The sequence below is a fragment of the Leucopleurus acutus genome, assembly GCF_964270905.1.
Source record: "Leucopleurus acutus genome assembly, chromosome: 7".
Taxonomy (NCBI): domain Eukaryota; kingdom Metazoa; phylum Chordata; class Mammalia; order Artiodactyla; family Delphinidae; genus Leucopleurus; species Leucopleurus acutus.
In genome coordinates, this window is record NC_139150.1 from 34,353,083 (window position 1) to 34,371,853 (window position 18,771).

General features: G+C 49.4%; 1 protein-coding gene across 1 annotated transcript in view; it reads right to left on the minus strand.

The window, feature by feature from the left end:
• Window positions 1-214: 214 nt before the first annotated feature.
• The window catches only part of CCDC180 (coiled-coil domain containing 180), a gene marked incomplete at both ends in the record, with an annotated part of 54,953 nt that continues 36,396 nt past the window's right edge, over window positions 215-18,771 (minus strand). Inside the window, 13 exons of the mRNA XM_082842330.1 lie at window positions 215-346; window positions 1,546-1,681; window positions 3,638-3,743; window positions 6,265-6,376; window positions 6,871-7,008; window positions 7,583-7,743; window positions 10,814-10,955; window positions 11,728-11,794; window positions 14,636-14,713; window positions 15,710-15,788; window positions 15,899-15,954; window positions 16,208-16,380; window positions 18,275-18,367. Of these exons, the coding sequence (XP_082698456.1) occupies window positions 215-346; window positions 1,546-1,681; window positions 3,638-3,743; window positions 6,265-6,376; window positions 6,871-7,008; window positions 7,583-7,743; window positions 10,814-10,955; window positions 11,728-11,794; window positions 14,636-14,713; window positions 15,710-15,788; window positions 15,899-15,954; window positions 16,208-16,380; window positions 18,275-18,367 (1,473 nt within the window). The remainder of the gene's footprint in view (window positions 347-1,545; window positions 1,682-3,637; window positions 3,744-6,264; window positions 6,377-6,870; window positions 7,009-7,582; window positions 7,744-10,813; window positions 10,956-11,727; window positions 11,795-14,635; window positions 14,714-15,709; window positions 15,789-15,898; window positions 15,955-16,207; window positions 16,381-18,274; window positions 18,368-18,771) is intronic.

Sequence of the window (18,771 nt, forward strand, 5' to 3'; positions counted from 1 at the left end):
TCCCCCTTTCACCTCTGTGTTCCTCACTGGAAGTGATCTCCATGTGGGCAGGGACCACAACGTGTCCTGGTCACTGTGAAGGTACAGCGCTGGGCATAGAGCAGAGATGGATGGATGGATGGATGGAAGGATGGATGGATGGAAGGAAGAAGGGTGGGTGGATGGATGAGGAGTCCACACAAAATAAGCCTTTATTGGGAGTGGGTTGAGGGTGTCACAAGTACAGGTCCTGGATGGTGTGCACAGAGCGCTTCCAGCTGTCCTTCCAGCGCTGAGCCTCCTTCACCTGCAGTGTGCTGTCATCCTGGATCTTCTTCAACTCCTCTTCCAATGATGCTAAATATTTCTGGGAGCAAGCAGTGGGAGGAAGCCACGTGAGGAAGGGCTTCTGGGCTCTGTGCCCTAGACGAACACTGTAACCTGCTGCCAGTTAGCTTTGAACCCACTCCAGGCACCGGCAAGAGTTCCACAGGTCATTTCTCATTACTTTGCCCAATAACCCATCAGGCAGGCCCGGTTATTTCCCCCATTTTACAGATTGGGAAACTGAGGCTCACAACCTTGCCTGGGATTATTTAGCTAGAAAGAGGCTGAGCAGGGACTAGGACCCTGCTCTATCTGATTCTGCACTCTGCCCTCCTTCTTAATCACCATCCCACACTGTAGCCTCCTTGGAGCTCAGGGGTCCTGGCTTCCTCGAGAGGCTGAGCCCACTAGGCCTGAGCCCTCACTGAACTTGGCAGCAGAGCTGCCCCCTCTGCCTGGGTCTTAGCACGGTGGCCTGGGAACTGAGGGCTCTCCAAATACTGGGGTCAGCATATCTCAGGACGACGTTTCTCTCTGGGGCACCAGGAACAAAGGTCCACACATCTTCAGAGCCGAGAGGTCCCGCAGGAGGCCTCTGGGTGCAGCCTCCTCTTCGGGCAGGCCCCATGGGGTCTAACAGGCACTGGGTTCAAATCCTCGCTCTGCCACTCTGCAGTGCCATAGAGGGGACACACTTCTTTAAGTCTCAGTGTCCTCAGCAGCAACATGGGGACAATTCTACCTTCTTCATGGGCTTGTTACAAGGATCCAATGAGAAGGCTCACGTCGAGAACAGAAACTGCAGCAGGTGCTCAGGAACTGTCCCTTATTCCACCCATTGTCACCCGCTGCTCCCATGGCCTCCATGCCTCTGACTACTTTGTCCCCTCACTCTGTCTCAACTGTTCCTCGGAAAGCCTTCCTTCACACACACACCCCCACCCAAGTCTGGGTGTGGTATCTCTCGGCTGGGCTCCTACGGCACTGGGGATCACACCATCAGACCCGAGCTATCATTGGGACTGGACACGACCTGTGGCTCACGCGCTGGTGCTTAAGAACATTGGCTGTTCCCAGTGCTGACAATGTGCCCTGGGGCACCCTGAGGTGTGTCATCTGCTCCATGGACCAAATGACAGGGCACCTGGTGATAGCAAGCTCCCTCCTTCCCAAGGCAGCCACACCGAGCTGCCCTGCGTTCCCTGGGGTGCACCCACCCCACCCTGTCTCTCCACTCACCAAATAGATAGCATCTCGAGCTTCCACGGATGCCAGGTGGCCCAGGGTCGTTTTGGTGGTGGTGATTGATGGTGTTTTCTGGAGGAGAATCTTGTGTTGGATGGTGACTTCGGTGGGTTTGATTCCTGGCCACTTCCTACAAACAAACATGCATGAAAAGTCCTACAGGCTTATCTTCATCATTCACAGTGCACCCTTCATCCCTGGTGAAAAAGGTTAGCATTTAAAAAAAAAATTATCATGCTTTAAACGTCTAATTAAAAGAAAAACCCTGATAATAAACAAATGGGACCTAATGAAACTTAAAAGCTTTTGCACAGCAAAGGAAACCATAAACAAGAGGAAAAGCCAACCCTCAGAATGGGAGAAGATATTTGCAAACGAAGCAACTGACAAAGGACTAATCTTCAAAATTTACAAGCAACTCATGCAGCTCAATATCAAAAAACAAACAACCCAATCCAAAAACGGGCAGAAGACCTAAATAGACATTTCTACAAAGAAGATATACAGATTGTCAACAAACACATGAAAGGATGCTCAACATCACTAATCATTAGAGAAATGCAAATCAAAACTACAATGAGGTATCATCTCACACCGGTCAGAATGGCCATCATCAAAAAATCTAGAAACAATAAATGCTGGAGAGGGTGTGGAGAAAAGGGAATCCTCTTGAACTGTTGGTGGGAATGTAAATTGATACAGCCACTATGGAGAACAGTATGGAGGTTCCTTAAAAAACTAAAAATAGAACTACCATACGACCCAGAAATCCCACTACTGGGCATATACCCTGAGAAAACCATAATTCAAAAAGAGTCATGTACCACAATGTTCATTGCAGCTCTATTTACAATAGCCAGGACATGGAAGCAACCTAAGTGTCCATGACAGATGAATGGATAAAGAAGATGCGGCACATATATATAATGGAATATTACTCAGCCATAAAAAGAAACGAAATTGAGTTATTTGTAGTGAGGTGGATGGACCTAGAGTCTGTCATACAGAGTGAAGTAAGTCAGAAAGAGAAAAACAAATACTGTATGTTAACACATATATATGGAATCTAAAAAAAAAAAAGGTTCTAAAGAACCTAGGGGCAAGACAGGAATAAAGACACAGACGTAGAGAATAGAAGTGAGAGAGTGGCGTGGACATATACACACTACCAAATGTAAAATAGATAGCTAGTGGGAAGCAGCCGCATAGTACAGGGAGATCAGCTCGGTGATTTGTGACCACCTAGAGGGGTGGGATAGGGAGGGTGGGAGGGGGACGCAAGAGGGAGGAGATATGGGGATATAGGTATATGTATAGCTGATTCACTTTGTTATACAGCAGAAACTAACACACCATTGTAAAGCAATTATACTCCAATAAACATGTTAAAAAAAGAAAAAGAAAAACCTTACTGAGCATTTAACATTAAGCTTCGTCAAGTGCTTTTTTGCATTTTCATACAGTTTAAATCCATGTGTATACACAGTTGGGTTCTGCATGGGGAAGGGGAATCCCACACCTCTAGATGTTTCCCTTTTCTGGGTCTCAGTTTCCTCATCAATTGGCCAGCGAGGTGGCAGTCATCAGTTCCTGGCCTGCTTTTCCTATTCTGCTATAAAACCACTGCTGACAACTTAGCTGGGCAAATCGCTGCCTTACTTCTTCCAGAGTAACATTCTTGGGTCACAGGGGACAAGCATTTTGGTAGCTCTTGTCATACAGGATGGACAGCCGTAGTGGATCACAGTGCCACCAGCAATCTGAGAATGTGCCCCACATTGGGACAGGCCTCTATTTTTTGGGGGGGCCCCTTTGTGGGTCCTTATCACATGAACTAATACCTGCTGAGCTCTTAGCATGTGCCGGGGCACTTCAAGTACAATCTCATTGAACTTTCTCTTCATAATATCATGTAAGGTAGGCTGCCATGCCCATTTCACAGATGAGGAAACAGGCTTAGGACACAATGCCTTCCCAAGATTACCAGGTTTGTTTGACGTCAGAGCTCGTGGCCCTAACCATTCCACTGCACCACCCCCAGCACATACAGCCATTTGTGGTATTACTCCCTGCTCTCGGCTCTCACCTGCTCCCTCGTTCAATCAGGGGCTTCTCACTCTCTTCCTCCAGGGAGAGCCCGTTGAGTTTCCTCCGTATTAGGATTGATGTTTTCTGTTTCGGGGGCTCCATCTCTGGCAGGCAAGAGACAGGTTACTGACAGCGGCCTCACCCACAGCCTGAGATCAAGGGGACCCCCGACCTTACATTTAGAGAAGTGAGGGCTCGCTCCCCTCTTCCCCACTTGGAGTCTCAGGCAGGAGGCAGAGGCCCCTCCCAAACAGAAGCCAAATGCACCAGGTTCATAGGTGGGGGCCGAGGAGATGGCAAGGGGGTCAAAGCTGGAGGATGAGAGGTATGGTTTGGGCATGGTTCCCAGCTCCAAAGCCCTCAGAATGATGCTCTGACTTTCTTGCAGCTCCTGTGAGCCCCCGAATATGCTTTGTAGAGCCTTCTTTGGCTTATACTAGCTCAGATGGGTCCTGAACTAAGAATTTCTCCTGGAATGCATACATTCAATGTTGTCCCTCTCACGTCCGGCTCACTGACCTGCCCTTTGACGTGAAGAGAAAGGGGCTCCGTCCACGCGGTGAGCAGCCCTCTGCACCCTGGTCTGCATGGATGGCAGGGCCAGGCTGCTTGGCTCAGAGCAGGAGAGGCTCCTGTAGACCTGGTGCAGGGGGTCTCCCCGGCCTGGCGGTTCCCTCCAAGTTACCGAGGCTGCCTCCCTGCCGGTTCCTCTCGCCTGTTCTCCTTCAAGTCTGAACCCCAGGGTTTCTGCGGGCTCTGCTCTCCCAAACCAGGCTCACATTTGCCAAAGAGAGCCCCAACACTGGAAAGTGACCAACGCCTCGAAATTCATATACATTTTGACCTAGAAAGTCCACTTCTAGGAATCTGCTGCCCCGAAACAGAGAAATATGGATGCAGACGTTCCCTTCAGCACGATTACAGGAGTGAAAAGCTGGACGTGGCCCGATGTGCACCAGCAGGGAACTAATCAGTAACATATGATGCACAGCAACTGAAAGTGCTCAAGGAGGTGGTGACTGGCCTGCCCAGCGGCCGCCCAAGGGGAAATTAGCTTACAAAAGAGCACACACTTGTGATCCATCCTCCCATCCCCCCGCTGATATCCACACAGGCCTGTGCCCGAAGGGAAATAACGAGGAGGACAGCCAGTGTTAAGGACACTTATTTCTGGGTAGAATGACTATGTTCGTCTCTTTCTTTGTAACTCATATTGAATTTCTCATTTTACTGTAAGAAATATTCATTGTCTGTCTAATGAAAACTTAAAAATATAAAAATAATATATTTATTTACTTAATAGATTAGTGATAAATGGATAATATTTAATATATGATTTGAATCTTTGTGTAGTTATAAAAGTAATTGGTGCACATTATAAAAAATTTAAACATCACCTAACGGGGAAAAAGAAAAGATTTTAGAAATCTCTCACAGCCCCACTTACCAGAGATGGTCATCAACAGTCTGGTACCTGTCTCTCAGGCTCTGTTGCTCTCATTCTCTGTCTCTGTCTGTATCTCACACAGACTCATTTACATATATGTGGGGTGCATGTTTATATCACATATGTGTTTTTTAATAGTATCATAGGTAGGTATAATGGTCACCTTGCTTTTTCCTGTGACAGTGTTCCTTCAGGACTTTCTGGTTGGCACATAGAGACCTACCACACCCACTTGAACAGCTAGCTGCACAGTACTCCCTCCTACATCTGGACCATAATTTATTTACCCAATCCTCTATATGTGGATATTAACATTGTTTCCAGTTCTTTGCAATTTCAAGCAGTGTTGTGAAGAATCTGCTTGAAAATATATCTTTGAAAAAGTATGCACGTATTTCTGTTGGATAAATTCCCAGGGTTAGAACGGCTAGGTCAAATGCACACACACTCAGGACTTTGAAGGCACCGACAACAGAGTGTTCTCCAAGAGAGTGGGGTGGACGTACACTTCTCTGAGAGGCTCTATGGTGCTCAGGCTTCCTGACAGCCTCACCAGTGCTGGCTGTCACTGAACTTAAAAGCCTTGCCAGGTTATTGGCAAGAAATGATATCTTAATAATGTTTATATTCACATTTTTCATCATTGGTGAAGTCAAGCATCTTTTAAATTTATTGGCCTTTTGAATTGCATGTTTGTTCTCTATCTCTTTTTACAAATTTGGCCTGTTAGAGTTCTTTATACCACAGGGATATTAGGCCATTCTCTGGCCTATTAGTTATTAGGAATATTTTTGCAGTTTCTGGTTCGTCTTTCCATATTTTGACATTTTTCCTTGTTTTTGTTTTGGCCACAGAGAAGTACCAGCCATTCCTTTATGGCTTCTGGCTCTCACAGTTAGGAAAGCTGTCCCTACCCCAAGATTATGAAAATATTTAGCATTAGGATTTCATTTTTTATATATAATCTTTGATTCATTTGGGATTTGCTTTCAAGGAGTTTAAAAACTCAAGAGAGTTTTAATTAAAACAAACAAAAATTCATCAGTCCCCTCCATAGAGAATGTATTTTCATTCTGGGGGAGTTGGGGGAAAGCGGACGGCCCCCCCACCCCACCCCAGGCCCATCACCCTGTGTCACACCCCCTGGGGCCAGGGCACAAGGCCGGTGGCGCACATACTTGCAACCTGGACATCGTCAATGGTGACCACCTCATCCAACTGCAGCAGGAACTTCTCAGTGAAGGTGGCCAAGCTGGCTATGAAAAACCGGCTGTACTTCCGGATGAACTCCTGGAGGAAACATGGGGAACACGGTGCTGCAGGGAGAGGAACTTGTCTCCTAAGACAGGCTGAGGGAGGATTTGGGGAGCAGCATGTGAGACAAGACCAGGGCCACGTGTCAACTGTGTCCAAGTTAACAGGCATCTGGTCTTCCCCAGGAGGCCTCTCCCTAGAGGGGACTTGGTTTGAAGATAGGCAATGATTCTGAAATGGCCAAGGGACAGACATAGACACTTTACTAAAGAGGAAATAAAACTTGACATGGATCTTGGAAAAGAAGTTCTCATTAGTAATTAATTAAGTTAGAAATTAAAAAATGCAAGTTACAACGGCCAATAAAGACCATCTCCACCTATGACACCCGCCTGCTTTCATACCCTGCTTTGGCCAGGGTGTCAGCAAAGGGCCGTGCTCAGTGCTGTTGCTGGGCTGTCAGTGGGGGTGACCTCCGGAGGGCAGTGTAGCCCTCAGCATCTAGACACGGAGTGGATGGCACTACTGACCTCCAGCTGCTCCCTGGTCACCGCAATCAAGGTGTCCAAATCTTCCTGCCTTTTCTCTTCCACTTGACACAGAGACTCCATTTCTTGGAGATGTGCGGGGTGTCCAAGATTTGGGTGGAGCTTCTGGGCATTTTCATCCTTCAGAAAATCCAGAAATCAGTAGGTTTTTTGACCTGGTCTTGAGGTCAGGACCAAAAAGTCACTGGCCTATGTCCTCTGCCAATTATGGCCACGGCCAGACTGATGTGTGCACTGACCTGGGTGTGTGAAGGGCTGAGGAGTGGCAGAGGAGCGGCTGAGGAGGAAAGACAGGGGCATGGCTGGAGCTGACTCCAAGGGTTAAGAAGTGGGAGAGCTGAGCATCTGCCCCAGAACAGTCAGGGTTTCAGTCCAATAAAATCAATAGCATCCACGTCCCATGGCTCGAAGGACCATGTGGACAATTACTGTTGATCTCAATGGCCACAGCCCCATAGAACCAGCTGACCTAAAGGTTACATCCAACAAGGAGCGTGCTGAAGGCCTTCTATGAAGGAGCTGTTGGCTCAGCTCTCGTCTCTCCAGTGCCTAGTGTCCCTCACCCCCATCCAACAATCCCAAGCCTGGCCCACGTCCTTCCCTGGGACTCAGTTCTGCCGACACCCCACCTCCGTTTCTGAACTCCCAGGGCCTCTGGTCCTGGAGAGGAGGGGGCTGGTCCGGGGGGCCCCACCTTCCTTCTCTCCAGCTGTTCGTGATAATTCGAGAACTGTCCCCGGATCTCTTTGGTGGAGGTGCAATATTTTTTCCAGTGGTGCTCCTTGAAATTTTCCATCACCAGCCAACACACCTGGGGCAATAGCTCCTCAAATCTCCTCATCTGGGCCCGTAATTCTGTAGGAATTGGGGGTGGGGGACCAGGGGTGAGCACAGAGCAGAGCCAAGTTGCTGCAGCAATCTCTCCAACAAAGGCTCAAAGCGGCTTCCCAAAGACAAAGGCTTGGTCTACAATGTGGTAATAGTTATTCCATCAAAAGGGGTCCTGTGGTCAAACCAGCATTAAAAGTACTGGACTAAACAAGTTCAAAGGACTTCTTTTCTACTCTCTGCAGGACTTTCCAGTGCTTTTAAAATGCACTGCATCTTTCAGCAGTTCTGTCTCATCCATTCTCTCTTCAAATATTGCCTTGACCCTAAGTCTCCTCCTCTCCCTCTAGACGTCTAAATAGCTGCATGCCAGACCTACCCTTTCTTCCATCTCTCTCCGCCTCCCTCCCGTATTTCCATTTCTTTGTTTTTCTGTGCTGCATTTTGGTTATTTTCTTTGGTATTAAAGCCATTCATAAGTTTAAAATTTCAATGATTTATTTTTCCAATATAGAAGTTTGATTTGGTTCTCTTTCATATTTACTTGGCCATTTTAATAGTCTTTTGCTCCTCACTCATGTTTCCAATTTCCTCTTTTATTTAACTCTAAATAAATACATTATTTTATATTCTGTGTCTGATACATTCAATATCTGAAGTCTTTACTGGTCTCATTCTGCTGCCTCGTGCTCAAGGTGCCTTTTTCTGTGTGTGTGTGTGTGAGTGTGTGTGTGTGTTTTACGGTGAACTCTTTTTTCTTTTGCGGTACGCGGGCCTCTCACTGTTGTGGCCTCTCCCGTTGCGGAGCACAGGCTCCGGACGCACAGGCTCAGCGACCATGGCTCACGGGCCCAGCCACTCCGCAGCATGTGGGATCTTCCCGGACCAGGGCACGAACCCGTGTCCCCTGTATCGGCAGGCGGACTCTCAACCACTGCGCCACCAGGGAAGCCCTGCGGTGAACTCTTATTCTGGGCATTTTATTTGTGGGAATCCCTGGAGGCCTGAACGGAAGGTGGGCTTTTCTGGAGAGGATTTGTAGTATCTCTACTAAACAAGCATCTGGGCATGACTGACTCAAAATCATTTTAAGCTAAGGTATCAGCTACAGGTCTTATGGATGATCCACAAAAAAAGTTGAATTTAGGTTTATCTAAGTGTGACTTCAGGTTTAAACACCACATAAGAGCTGGCTTATAGTTACGGATTTTCATTGGAGTTTTTCTTCTTCTTTATCCAGTGCCACGGCTTATAACAAGACAGTTTCCTTCTAGTCACTGGGGGAGGAGGGGATATGGTTTCTGTCTCATTCTCCTTACTATGCAGAGGGAGCCCTGTGGAGACCCAGTTTTCTGTGGCTTGTGCCCTTTCAGACTGCCCACCTTGGGTCGTCTGGTGCTTGGTCTCTGTTCCCAGTGTCCTGGAGGCCATGAAAACAGAGGCTCAAGTGGACCTGGGAGTCAGCAAAGCCCTCGTGGCACTAGCCAGAGTCACTGCTCAATTTATCTCTGATTTCCTATTCTCACTTAATCTTGGAGCCCTGTATGTTTCTTACTTTATAGCTAGCTCATCCATGCATTTAAAAGTTTACCGCAAAAGTTTTATATCCAGGATTTTTACATGTTTTCAGTGGGAGAGTTGGTCAGGATACTGGACTCCCTGAAGGAAATGGAAGTCTTCATTTAATGTGAACTGTCAATCTGCCCGAGAGGGACATAATCTGCAGCATTTCTCAAACCCATTTGACCAGGGAACCTCTCTTTTGAGGAAGATCACATAGGATGGGATCCCACAGAGTTCACATGGGGAAACTCTGAGCTAGAGAAACAAAATGCTGCCCGTAGTTTCCGTTCGTCATTCTACAGCTACAGTAATGAGAGCCACTGCTGATGATTTCCCCTGCATATGGCAGGGCTGTGAGGGGCTTAATCCTCAAAAAAGCCTTGCATGGTGGGTATTATCCTTGTCTCCATTTACAGGCAAGAGAAGGTGACTCGGTCAAGGTCATATGGCTGGGAGATGGCGGTGCTGGGTCTTGACCCCAGGTCTGGCCGTCCCCTAATCCTCTCCCTCTTCTACCTGTGCTGCCCCTCAACCAACACAGAAGGTCTGTGATGGGCCCTCAGGTTCCCTGCCTTACAAGCAGAAATAATCAGGACTTATGACTGCATAAAACACACATAGCTGTGGACATGGAGAAACAGGAACGGGGGCGGGACCTATGGGTGTGTTTTCACAGCTCCCTTTAGGTCGTTATAATAAACATAAATGGCAAGATGTATCCTGCCTGCCTCTTTTCATGTCCCTATTCTCTAGGAGGCTATGTCTATCAAGTTCATCATAGCCCAAACCCAGCACAGGCCAGGCATACAGTAGGCACTGTGGAAGGATTTTTCAAATGATTAAACACAGAGGCACCATATGACCCAGCAATTCTCCTCCTAGTTATAAACCCAAGAGAAATGAAATCACACATCCACACACAACATGCACGTGAACGTTTGCAGCAGCAGCATCCACAATTGCCAAAAGGTGGAAACAACCAAATGTCTATCACCGAATGAACAAATAATACTGCATGACTCCATTCATGTGAAAGCCCAGATAGGAACATCTAGAGAGACAGGAAGTAGATTAGCGGTTGTTTACGGCTGGGGATGTGATGGAGGGACAGTGGGTTCTAAAATTCACAGTGATGGTTGCACAACTCTATGACTATATTAAAAGCCACTGAATGGGTGTAAAGTGTACAATTCAATGTATTTTAATACATTAAAAGTAAATAAAATTAAATGTATTAAATTCATTAAGTGAATGTTTCAGTAAAGCTGTAAAAAATATCTATTCAATGAATGAAACATTCTTAGTGATACAAATCACCATATTTCTCAAGAAAAGTGTATTTTTTTTGGCATTGTTGTTTCTCCCCAGTTAAATCTGATCAAGGTTTTTACCTAATTGTAAGATGTCAGCTTTTCACAGGGAGGCTCCTTTGCCTCCCCAGTGACCTCCAGGTCAGGAAGGCAGCATTCAGGCCGTGAGAGGCTCTGTGCCCCCAACCCCACTGGCCTGCAGCCTGTCTGCTGGCCACACCCACCTATGAGGCAGGAGTTGTGGTACTCGTCAGCCTGGCTGTGGTACACCAGGATCTTCCTGCAGATGTTCTCTGCGCACTGGTCAAAGGTTCCGTACATGCAGTCGGGCCTGGTGATTGAGTGCTTGTCTTTGTGGTAAAACTCCTGCAGGAAAGGGTTGAAAGTGTGGGTGCCAGGCCCCTCCCCAGGGGGCTCTGGCTTAGCATCTTGGCATCCTCCACTGTGCTCTCCTCACCCCCTGGCCTTCTCTACTGCTGTCCTCTCCGCCAGGGTTGCTCCTCCTCCCTGTCTGTCCTTGTCACCACTGTCAGTATCCCAGGGCTGTGCGAGGCATAAGCGAGCCAGTGGTATAATTCTAGGTATCTTTCAAGACTAAAATGGGTCTTCCACCCACCAGGCCGAGAGCTTTCTCTGAAGCGCCAAGCTGGGCCACTAATACGGATGACCCAGAGCTCTTCTCTGAAGACTCACAGCCCAGGGGGAGGCAGACAGGAAGCACACAGACACCCCTGTGTGGGGTGCACTGGACCGGAGCCCTGGGTCGCTCCTACTAGAGGCCCCCTGCTCCCACGGCCCCACCCATCCCTCTGTAGTGCCACCGTGTCTGTCATCCTCTGCTGGGTGCCGGCCTCTCAGGGACAGAGACGGGGCTTGTTCCTCTTGGCACACCCGGTATCTGACACACAGTAGCCAAGAAACGGTTGGTGGCTGAACAAATGGGTAAATGAATGGATGAGCTTGAATTTCTAGGATGAAAGACAGCACATGAGGTGACAGAAGCTGGGTAGCGTGGTCATGGGGGCTGCAGTCCCCTTTGTTCAGTTTCACCCAAAGGCCATTATCAGCAGAAGGCAGGAGGCAGAGCCCACTGGGGACGTGTGACCAGCGGATGGCAAAGGGGCAGGTAGAGCCTCACCTCCACCATGGTCAGCAGGTGCTCGTTGCTCTCCCAGAGGAGGCTCAGGATGATGCCTTTAAAATCCCTGCAACACACAGGAGACAGATCCCTGAGAGGCCTTGTCTAATCACACTAAACGGTGTGGACAAAGCCAAAGGGACTGAACATTCTGAGTACTCAGCAGCCCGGCCAGAACTGGAGTTGGACAGCTCGGGATGCCCAAGCATGTCCCCGCCTAATATTTCTGTTCATCTAGTTGAATGCCTCTTGCATGTGACAAGCTGAGCTTGGCAGCTTCCAAGTGTCTCTGTTCTCTTTTGTCTTCATCACTTCTTGTAATTACTCATTCCTGCCCCAGGGCCATTGCTCACACTGATTCCTCTCCAGGGAACACCAATTTTCCTCTTGGTCACGTTTGTTCCTGCTCTTCCATAGACCCTGGCTCAGCGGTGATGCCTGACTGCCTTGTTCCAATGCTCTCGTGGCCCTCAGCTTTACAGCACTCCCCACAGGGGGACTGGGGACTGATCTGTGTGACTGGACATTAGCCCCATCTCTCCCAGCACCTGGTGAAGTCCACCAGGACACACACTGTGTGTCTGTTTTTGTTCACCATGGAATCCCCTGTCCCATCGCAGTGCCTGCACCTATCAGTGCCTCAGTCTTGGTTGAGGGAAGAAAGAATGATTTCTTATAAATATTAGTCGAACGAGCAAGACTGCCTGTAGCACCAAACATCCTCTTTCTGGTACCTCTGGCCTTTGGGTTGACTGTGCGCACACGAGGTCTTTACTGAACAAACCTGCACAGATCCAGTGAATATTCCTGTCGGTTAGGTCAACTGTCTCAACAGTTAAGACTGAAATAAGGGACAGATGTGTTAGAACTGCATGTACCTGTAGGACAGCTATTTTTTCACAGTTTCTATAAAGTGAGGCAGTGACTGCTTTACACACACATCAGTTTTGGCATTTTCTAAAATACATGTATATTAGTCATGTGATCTTTCATTTAAAAATTCATTCATCATAATTAAAGAAAATTCGAAATAAACTGAAAAGCAAGAAGAAAAAAATAAATGCTAACATTTTACTGTATTTCCTTCTGCTGATTTTTAAATTGGTCTGGAGCTAGGTTCATGGGCATTTTACATTCTGCACACTTAAAAGTGTTCCCCCTACATGATGATATCATTTTAAATGGCTGTGTGACACCATCGAGTATGTATGCACCGTGGTTTACAATCCCCCATTTTTGGAACTTTAGGGTTTTTTTCCCATTTTTAACTGGGATAAAAAGTATTGCATATGGTTTATCATGCAAGCGTTTTCTTCTTCATACATGGTTTCCTTGGTAGAGGGACCCACGGACCTGCACAAAAGGCATAAACTTATGGCCTTCACTATACCTTTCCCGACTGCTTTCTGGAAAAGTAATTTGCTGTCTGTTGACCTTGACAAAGACTCTCCCCTCGAGCAAACGTTAGGCTCCTCTGCATGCTTTCACTATACTTTCCCAAATACTTTTCCACTGTGGGATTCATGACCCTGGCGTGATTTTACTAAGGATAATTTGGAACCTCATTGGCTTCTTGGGGAAACAAGATCTCCCCAAACTGGAGGGGAGACCCCCCCAAGACCTCTCTCCCCCACCACGCCTTTGCTCCTTCTTCCTCCTTTTGCCACCTTCCACCTTCCCTTCAGTTCCCTGGTTTCCTTTGATATGACCCCTTCATAGCCCTACCTCGCCTGTCTGTCTGTCCACCCTGCCAGACCTCTCCTTTCCCACTCCAGCCCTCAACTCCCTACGGTCGCTTGAACTAAATTCAGGCGTCCTGTCCCCATCAGGGCTCTCAAGGGACAGAGGAACTCCTGAAAGCAACTGCCAGTGTTTCAGAGCCCTCTTGGGAAAACCCACCTGGCACCTGGCTAATGAGGTTCCCAGCCTCACAGGTGAGTAAGGAAAACCTGAAGGTACTGTGGGGACCTCAAGAAGAGAGGCTTTCACCCAAATCTATAGGTACTGCAGGTGAAATCTGACTCGCCTTTTTGGCTTCAAGAGGCTTTTAAGAGTCTAATCTGAGATTCTTTTTGAAAAGTTCCAGCGACGCAAACGTAAAAAGTTTAGGTGGTCAGTCACCACGCCTGCTGCACTTATGTAAATAATCAGGCAAAGCTAATGAGACCAGACTTGTTTTGTAAACAAGAATCAAAAAGAAGGGCGACATAAATTTTATGTTTCAGTGGGAAACTATAGCACTCTCTCGTGATTAGTGGAGTCTATCCCCTATTCATTGGCTTTGAGGTTTTGTGACCTCCCTGGAAACTGGCACGGATCTCGCTGTCATGTACTTTTTGTCAGTTCTTACCAAATCTCAATTCTTCTAGTCTCCTCCAATATCTGCCTACAACTCCCCACTGAGAGCTGAAACCTGACTATCTAGGTCCCTGTTGGGACTCGAGGTTGTTCTGTAGCTGGCTTTTCCTCCAGGATCCAAAGAAGCCCTGCCAGCTGGAGTGGGGTGATGGGCAACTGGAATGCCAGGAGCTACTCCCGAGTGGGCCCCTCTGGGTGCTTCAGGCCCAACGTCTAGAAAGCCCCTTGACTGGTTGCCCTACTACCAAGTCTCAGTAGACGGTTCAGCTGGCCCTTAAGGAACAAAAGGTGACTGAATAGAAATGAACTTATTGTTCAAAGGAAAGAAGAGTGGCTTCTTGGTGAACGTCTAAATTTGGTGGAACTATCTCTCAATAAATTTAGGTGAGTTAGGCTGAGACAAACCAATCTTGACTCTTACCCATCCCCATGCCGACCTCTCCTGCTCTGCCCCCTACTTCCCATTTCCCTTAGCTGAGTTAGATTTAGCTGCCCCCTGACAAAGATGACAGGTTAAAATGGAGTTAAAGGACATGGCATTGACACTTACTCCGCCGGAGGAGGTGGCTTGTCTCCGAGCACCTGGTACTTTCTATCTAGTCTGTTGGGCTTGGCGTACCGTGTGATGCTGTGGGGCAAAGGTGTGTCAGTGCTCTGGAAGCTGGAGATGAACACAGGCAGACCTGAGCCCGCGTGAGCCCCCCCCCCACCCCGGGCCTGCCTGTGCGGCCCCGCGCTTCGAGATGCTCCCTCCCGCTCGGCAGCTCTGGAGACAGCCTTATCGCGGGGCTGGAGCCCTGACCACTAAAACCCACACAAGGCTGCCGAGAGTGGTCAAGGGACAGAGGTGCTCGGGCCCAGAAATCTGTATCCTTTTCTGTGGTGAGGACCCAAAGAAAACTAGGTTGAGCCACATGTAGGGTTGCCAAATTTTCAAATAAAAATACAAGTTAAACTTGAATTTCTTAATACAACACTGTAAATCAACTATACAACAATAAATTTTTAAAAAGAACTCAAATTTCATATAAGCAATGAGAAATTTTTAGTGAACATCCCATGCGATATTTGGGACACACATATATAATATTAAAAATATTACGTGTTGTTCATCTGAAATTCAAATTTAACTGGGCATCCTGAATTTTTATCTGGCAGCCCTAGCAACATGTACTTCATTGGTAACCACTGAGAGACTGAATATGCAAATGGACAACAGCTGGACCATATATAAGTAGAGAACTCTGGCCCATAAGCTGCAACAACCTGCCTAGGACACCAACCCCTTAGCTACAATAAATAACTCAGGAAGCCGGCTTGTGGAAGTCAGACTCGCAGGAGGACAGATCGCTATTTCTAGTGGCAATCCAGGAAGCCAAACAATACCGTGGAAAACCACCCAACTCCCGGACAGGTTCCCAGGGTGGGAGGCCATGTGAGCCAAGCCACTGGGCGGGGGTGAGCACAGACCAGTCTAAAGCCGGTGTCAAAGCCGGCCCCTTGTGGGGTCCCTTGGAGTGTCAGGGCTGTGAGCACAGGAGGTGCACTCTGAGGACATGGTCTGGTAAAGGGTGGCGGGGTGGGGTCTGAGGCGGGGAGATCGCAGGCAGCCTAGCCTTTCTACCTCGCTGCCAAGGTGGCACTGGCAGTGGACAAGCCCTTCTTCACGGAGTTGTCTACCCGGCTCCGCAGTCGCTTCAAGCCTTTGGGTGACGAGCACCCAGGACAAGAACAGAGAATCCAAGGTGAGGTGGGGCCGGGTGGCACCACCAGCTGCCCCACCACCGGTGCCCTGAGACCTGTTTGCCTCTACCTGTTTGGGACCGCTCTTTGTCACACTGCTGGGTTGGACATTTGGAGTCAGGAAATCTGAAACCAAAGGAAAGGATGTGAGCTTTTCCCCAGTGACCACAAGCACGGCTCAGGCCAGGCACTGGGTACCATCCCAGTTAGCCCACGATGCCACGCGAGTCTGCCCAATCGTGAGCCCCACTTCAGAAGAGGAAGCTGAGGCTTTGAGAGGAGAAGCCCCCGCATAAGGTCACAGCTGTCAAGGGTGGGCTCACATGGGGGCTGGCTCCTGAAGGCTCAGGGCCCCACTGTGCACACCCAGGCCACTCACTGCAGGATCCTCCTGACCACCTCCACAGCTGGGTCTTCAATCAGGGACTTCCCCATGCGGCTTGGCTGGGTGAAGGACTCGGGGGTGACAATGTCTACCTTGGCCTCTTCTTCATGGGCTTCTGAAGACACCAGGATGTCACTCTCTACCACCAGGTTGGTCAAGATGTTGTCCTGAAGGCCAAAGATCAGGGCCCAATTGTGTGGGTGGCAGGCAGGCAGGCAGGCTGGGTTCCCGTCCCAGCACCACCTTGCCCAGGTGCTGTGGCTGGAGGCCAGCTGCCTGACCTCTTTGAGCCTCCCTTTTCCCTTCCGTGAAGTAGCAGTGATCATATCTACCTTAGAGGACTATTCATTCATTCATTCATTCATTCATTCACACATGCATGCTTCAAAAATGTTTCTTGAGTGCCTGCTTTCTGCAAGCCTCTACCTGGGTATGGGACACAGGATGAAGAGGCCACATGTGACCCTTACCCTCATGGAGCTTACAGTCTGGTCAGAGAGACAAGACATTTATTTGACCACAAATAAATGGTCAAAAATGGGGCCAGGGCTTCCCTGGTGGCGCAGTGGTTGAGAGTCCGCCTGCCGATGCAGGGGACACAGGTTTGTGCCCCAGTCCGGGAAGATCCCACATGCTGCGGAGCGGCCGGGCCCGTGAGCCATGGCCGTTGAGCCTGCGCGTCCGGAGCCTGTGCTCCGCAACGGGAGAGGCCACAACAGTGAGAGGCCCACATACCGCAAAAAAAAAAAAAAAAAAAAAAAAATGGGGCCAGTGTTATGAAGGGGAAGTTCCAGCGTCTTCCCTGAGGTTGAGGGTCATGGACCTGTAAGGCCACCCGTAGAAGTGCCCAGGCGGTGTTTCTGACCAACGGACAAGTGAGTGAATGAGTACGTGGATGAGTGAGTGGCCACCTCCACCTCGAGTTGGACCTTAGAGAAAGGGTGGGAGTGGTGGCCCACCACGAGTGCTTAGGTGAACTCTTCCCTATTTTATCCTGCATCTTGGCTCAGTGCTAGACTGTAAGCACTGTAAGGGAAGGACTCCAGCTGGACTCCTAAGTTTCACCTTGTGGGGTGCAGTACTGATGGCGTGATGGAAGCTTAGCGCTAGTGGCACAGCGGGAAGAGCCTCCCCAAAGAAGGAAGGGCTGGTTCAGAGCGTGGCAGTGTGAGGCAGGGCCTGAGGGTGGCCAGAGCAGAACTTGAGGGGTGTCTGCTTATGCTCCCATTGGCTCTGTCACAGCCCTTCTGGCAGCTGGTTGAGCACCTCTGGTGTTTAAAGCTTGGTGAGAGAGGGTGGGGTGAGGGCGACAGGTTCTGCCCTCTTGGGGCACACCGTCTAGGGGAGACGGCTCCTAAAAGGGAGACCTCACTGCATGGTCTGTGGGCTCATGGGGAAGTGGGACATGCCACCAAAACCAGGGGGTGAGAGAAGGCCTGGGGGAAGAGGCCTCTTACGGGGCCAGAGAAATAAAGTGCCCGTGGAGGGCAGACCTCGGAGGAGGCTGCTGCGCAGGTCTAGGTAAAAGGTCTGGATTTTGTCCCAAGGGCAGGAGAGTGACACGGGAAGACTGGCCTTGTCCAACATGAGGTCTGGCTGCAGCTCTGGGAATGGATCATGGGGGAAGTGAGAGGATAAGGGCAGCCACGTGGGCAAGAGACGGGGGGTTGGACAAGGCCATGGGGGTGGGGTGGAGAGAAGCCAGTGGCTGCTCATGGCAGCGGGTGGGAAGGAAGAGGCTGAGAGGTGAGGCTGCCCTGAGAGCTGGTGGGCCCTGATGGCGGGAGGAGGTGCTGCCAGGAGGCGAGGGGTCTCCTAAGAGACCAGTGCAGGGAAGTGACCCATCTGGGATTGGAACCCAGATCTGACTCCACAGCCTGTGGCCTTTCCAAAGCATCCCAGCAGGCCTGACTTCCAGCAGTGGCCTGGGAGATCTTCTTGCCTTGGGCTGTGCTGAGCCCTGTGGGTTTCCTGGAAGCCCGGACCCAACAGTTCAGCTGCTCTTCCCCATGGCCACCCCATCCCGTTCCTTACGGTAAGGACCACTTGAGTCACAGATACCATGTTCAGCTTGCAGTTGAGATACTGAATCCTCGGGCTCAGTTTTTCTTTCCAAGTTCGAACAAGGCCAAGGAGGTCTTCTGTGGTCACTATCTAGTGCGAACATGGAGGAAAAAAGCCACAGGAAGCAGGCTGCGGGCAGGCAGGCTGACTCCATATGAACTGCAGGAACCGGCTGGCTGGCAAGGACACCTCTTGGCTCCATGGAGGCCCCTCACTTGCAGGGAGGGCCCTGTGGGAGTGGGGAGCCCTGGGCTGGCTCTCTCAGGTGGCTCCACTGCAGCAGTGGATCCTTCCCTGATGGGGCATCGGGAGTTCTATTCCTGGTTCTAGGGGTTTGCTCTGGGCAAATGATTTAAGCTTGTTCTACTTAGTCTCCCCGTCAGTGTGATGGGGACACAGTATGTTCCTTCGGATCTCTTCTAGTTCTAATGCTCTACGTGTAGAAGGAAATATTCGGCCCAAGATGGCGAGGGCGTGTAGGCGGGAGATGGCCA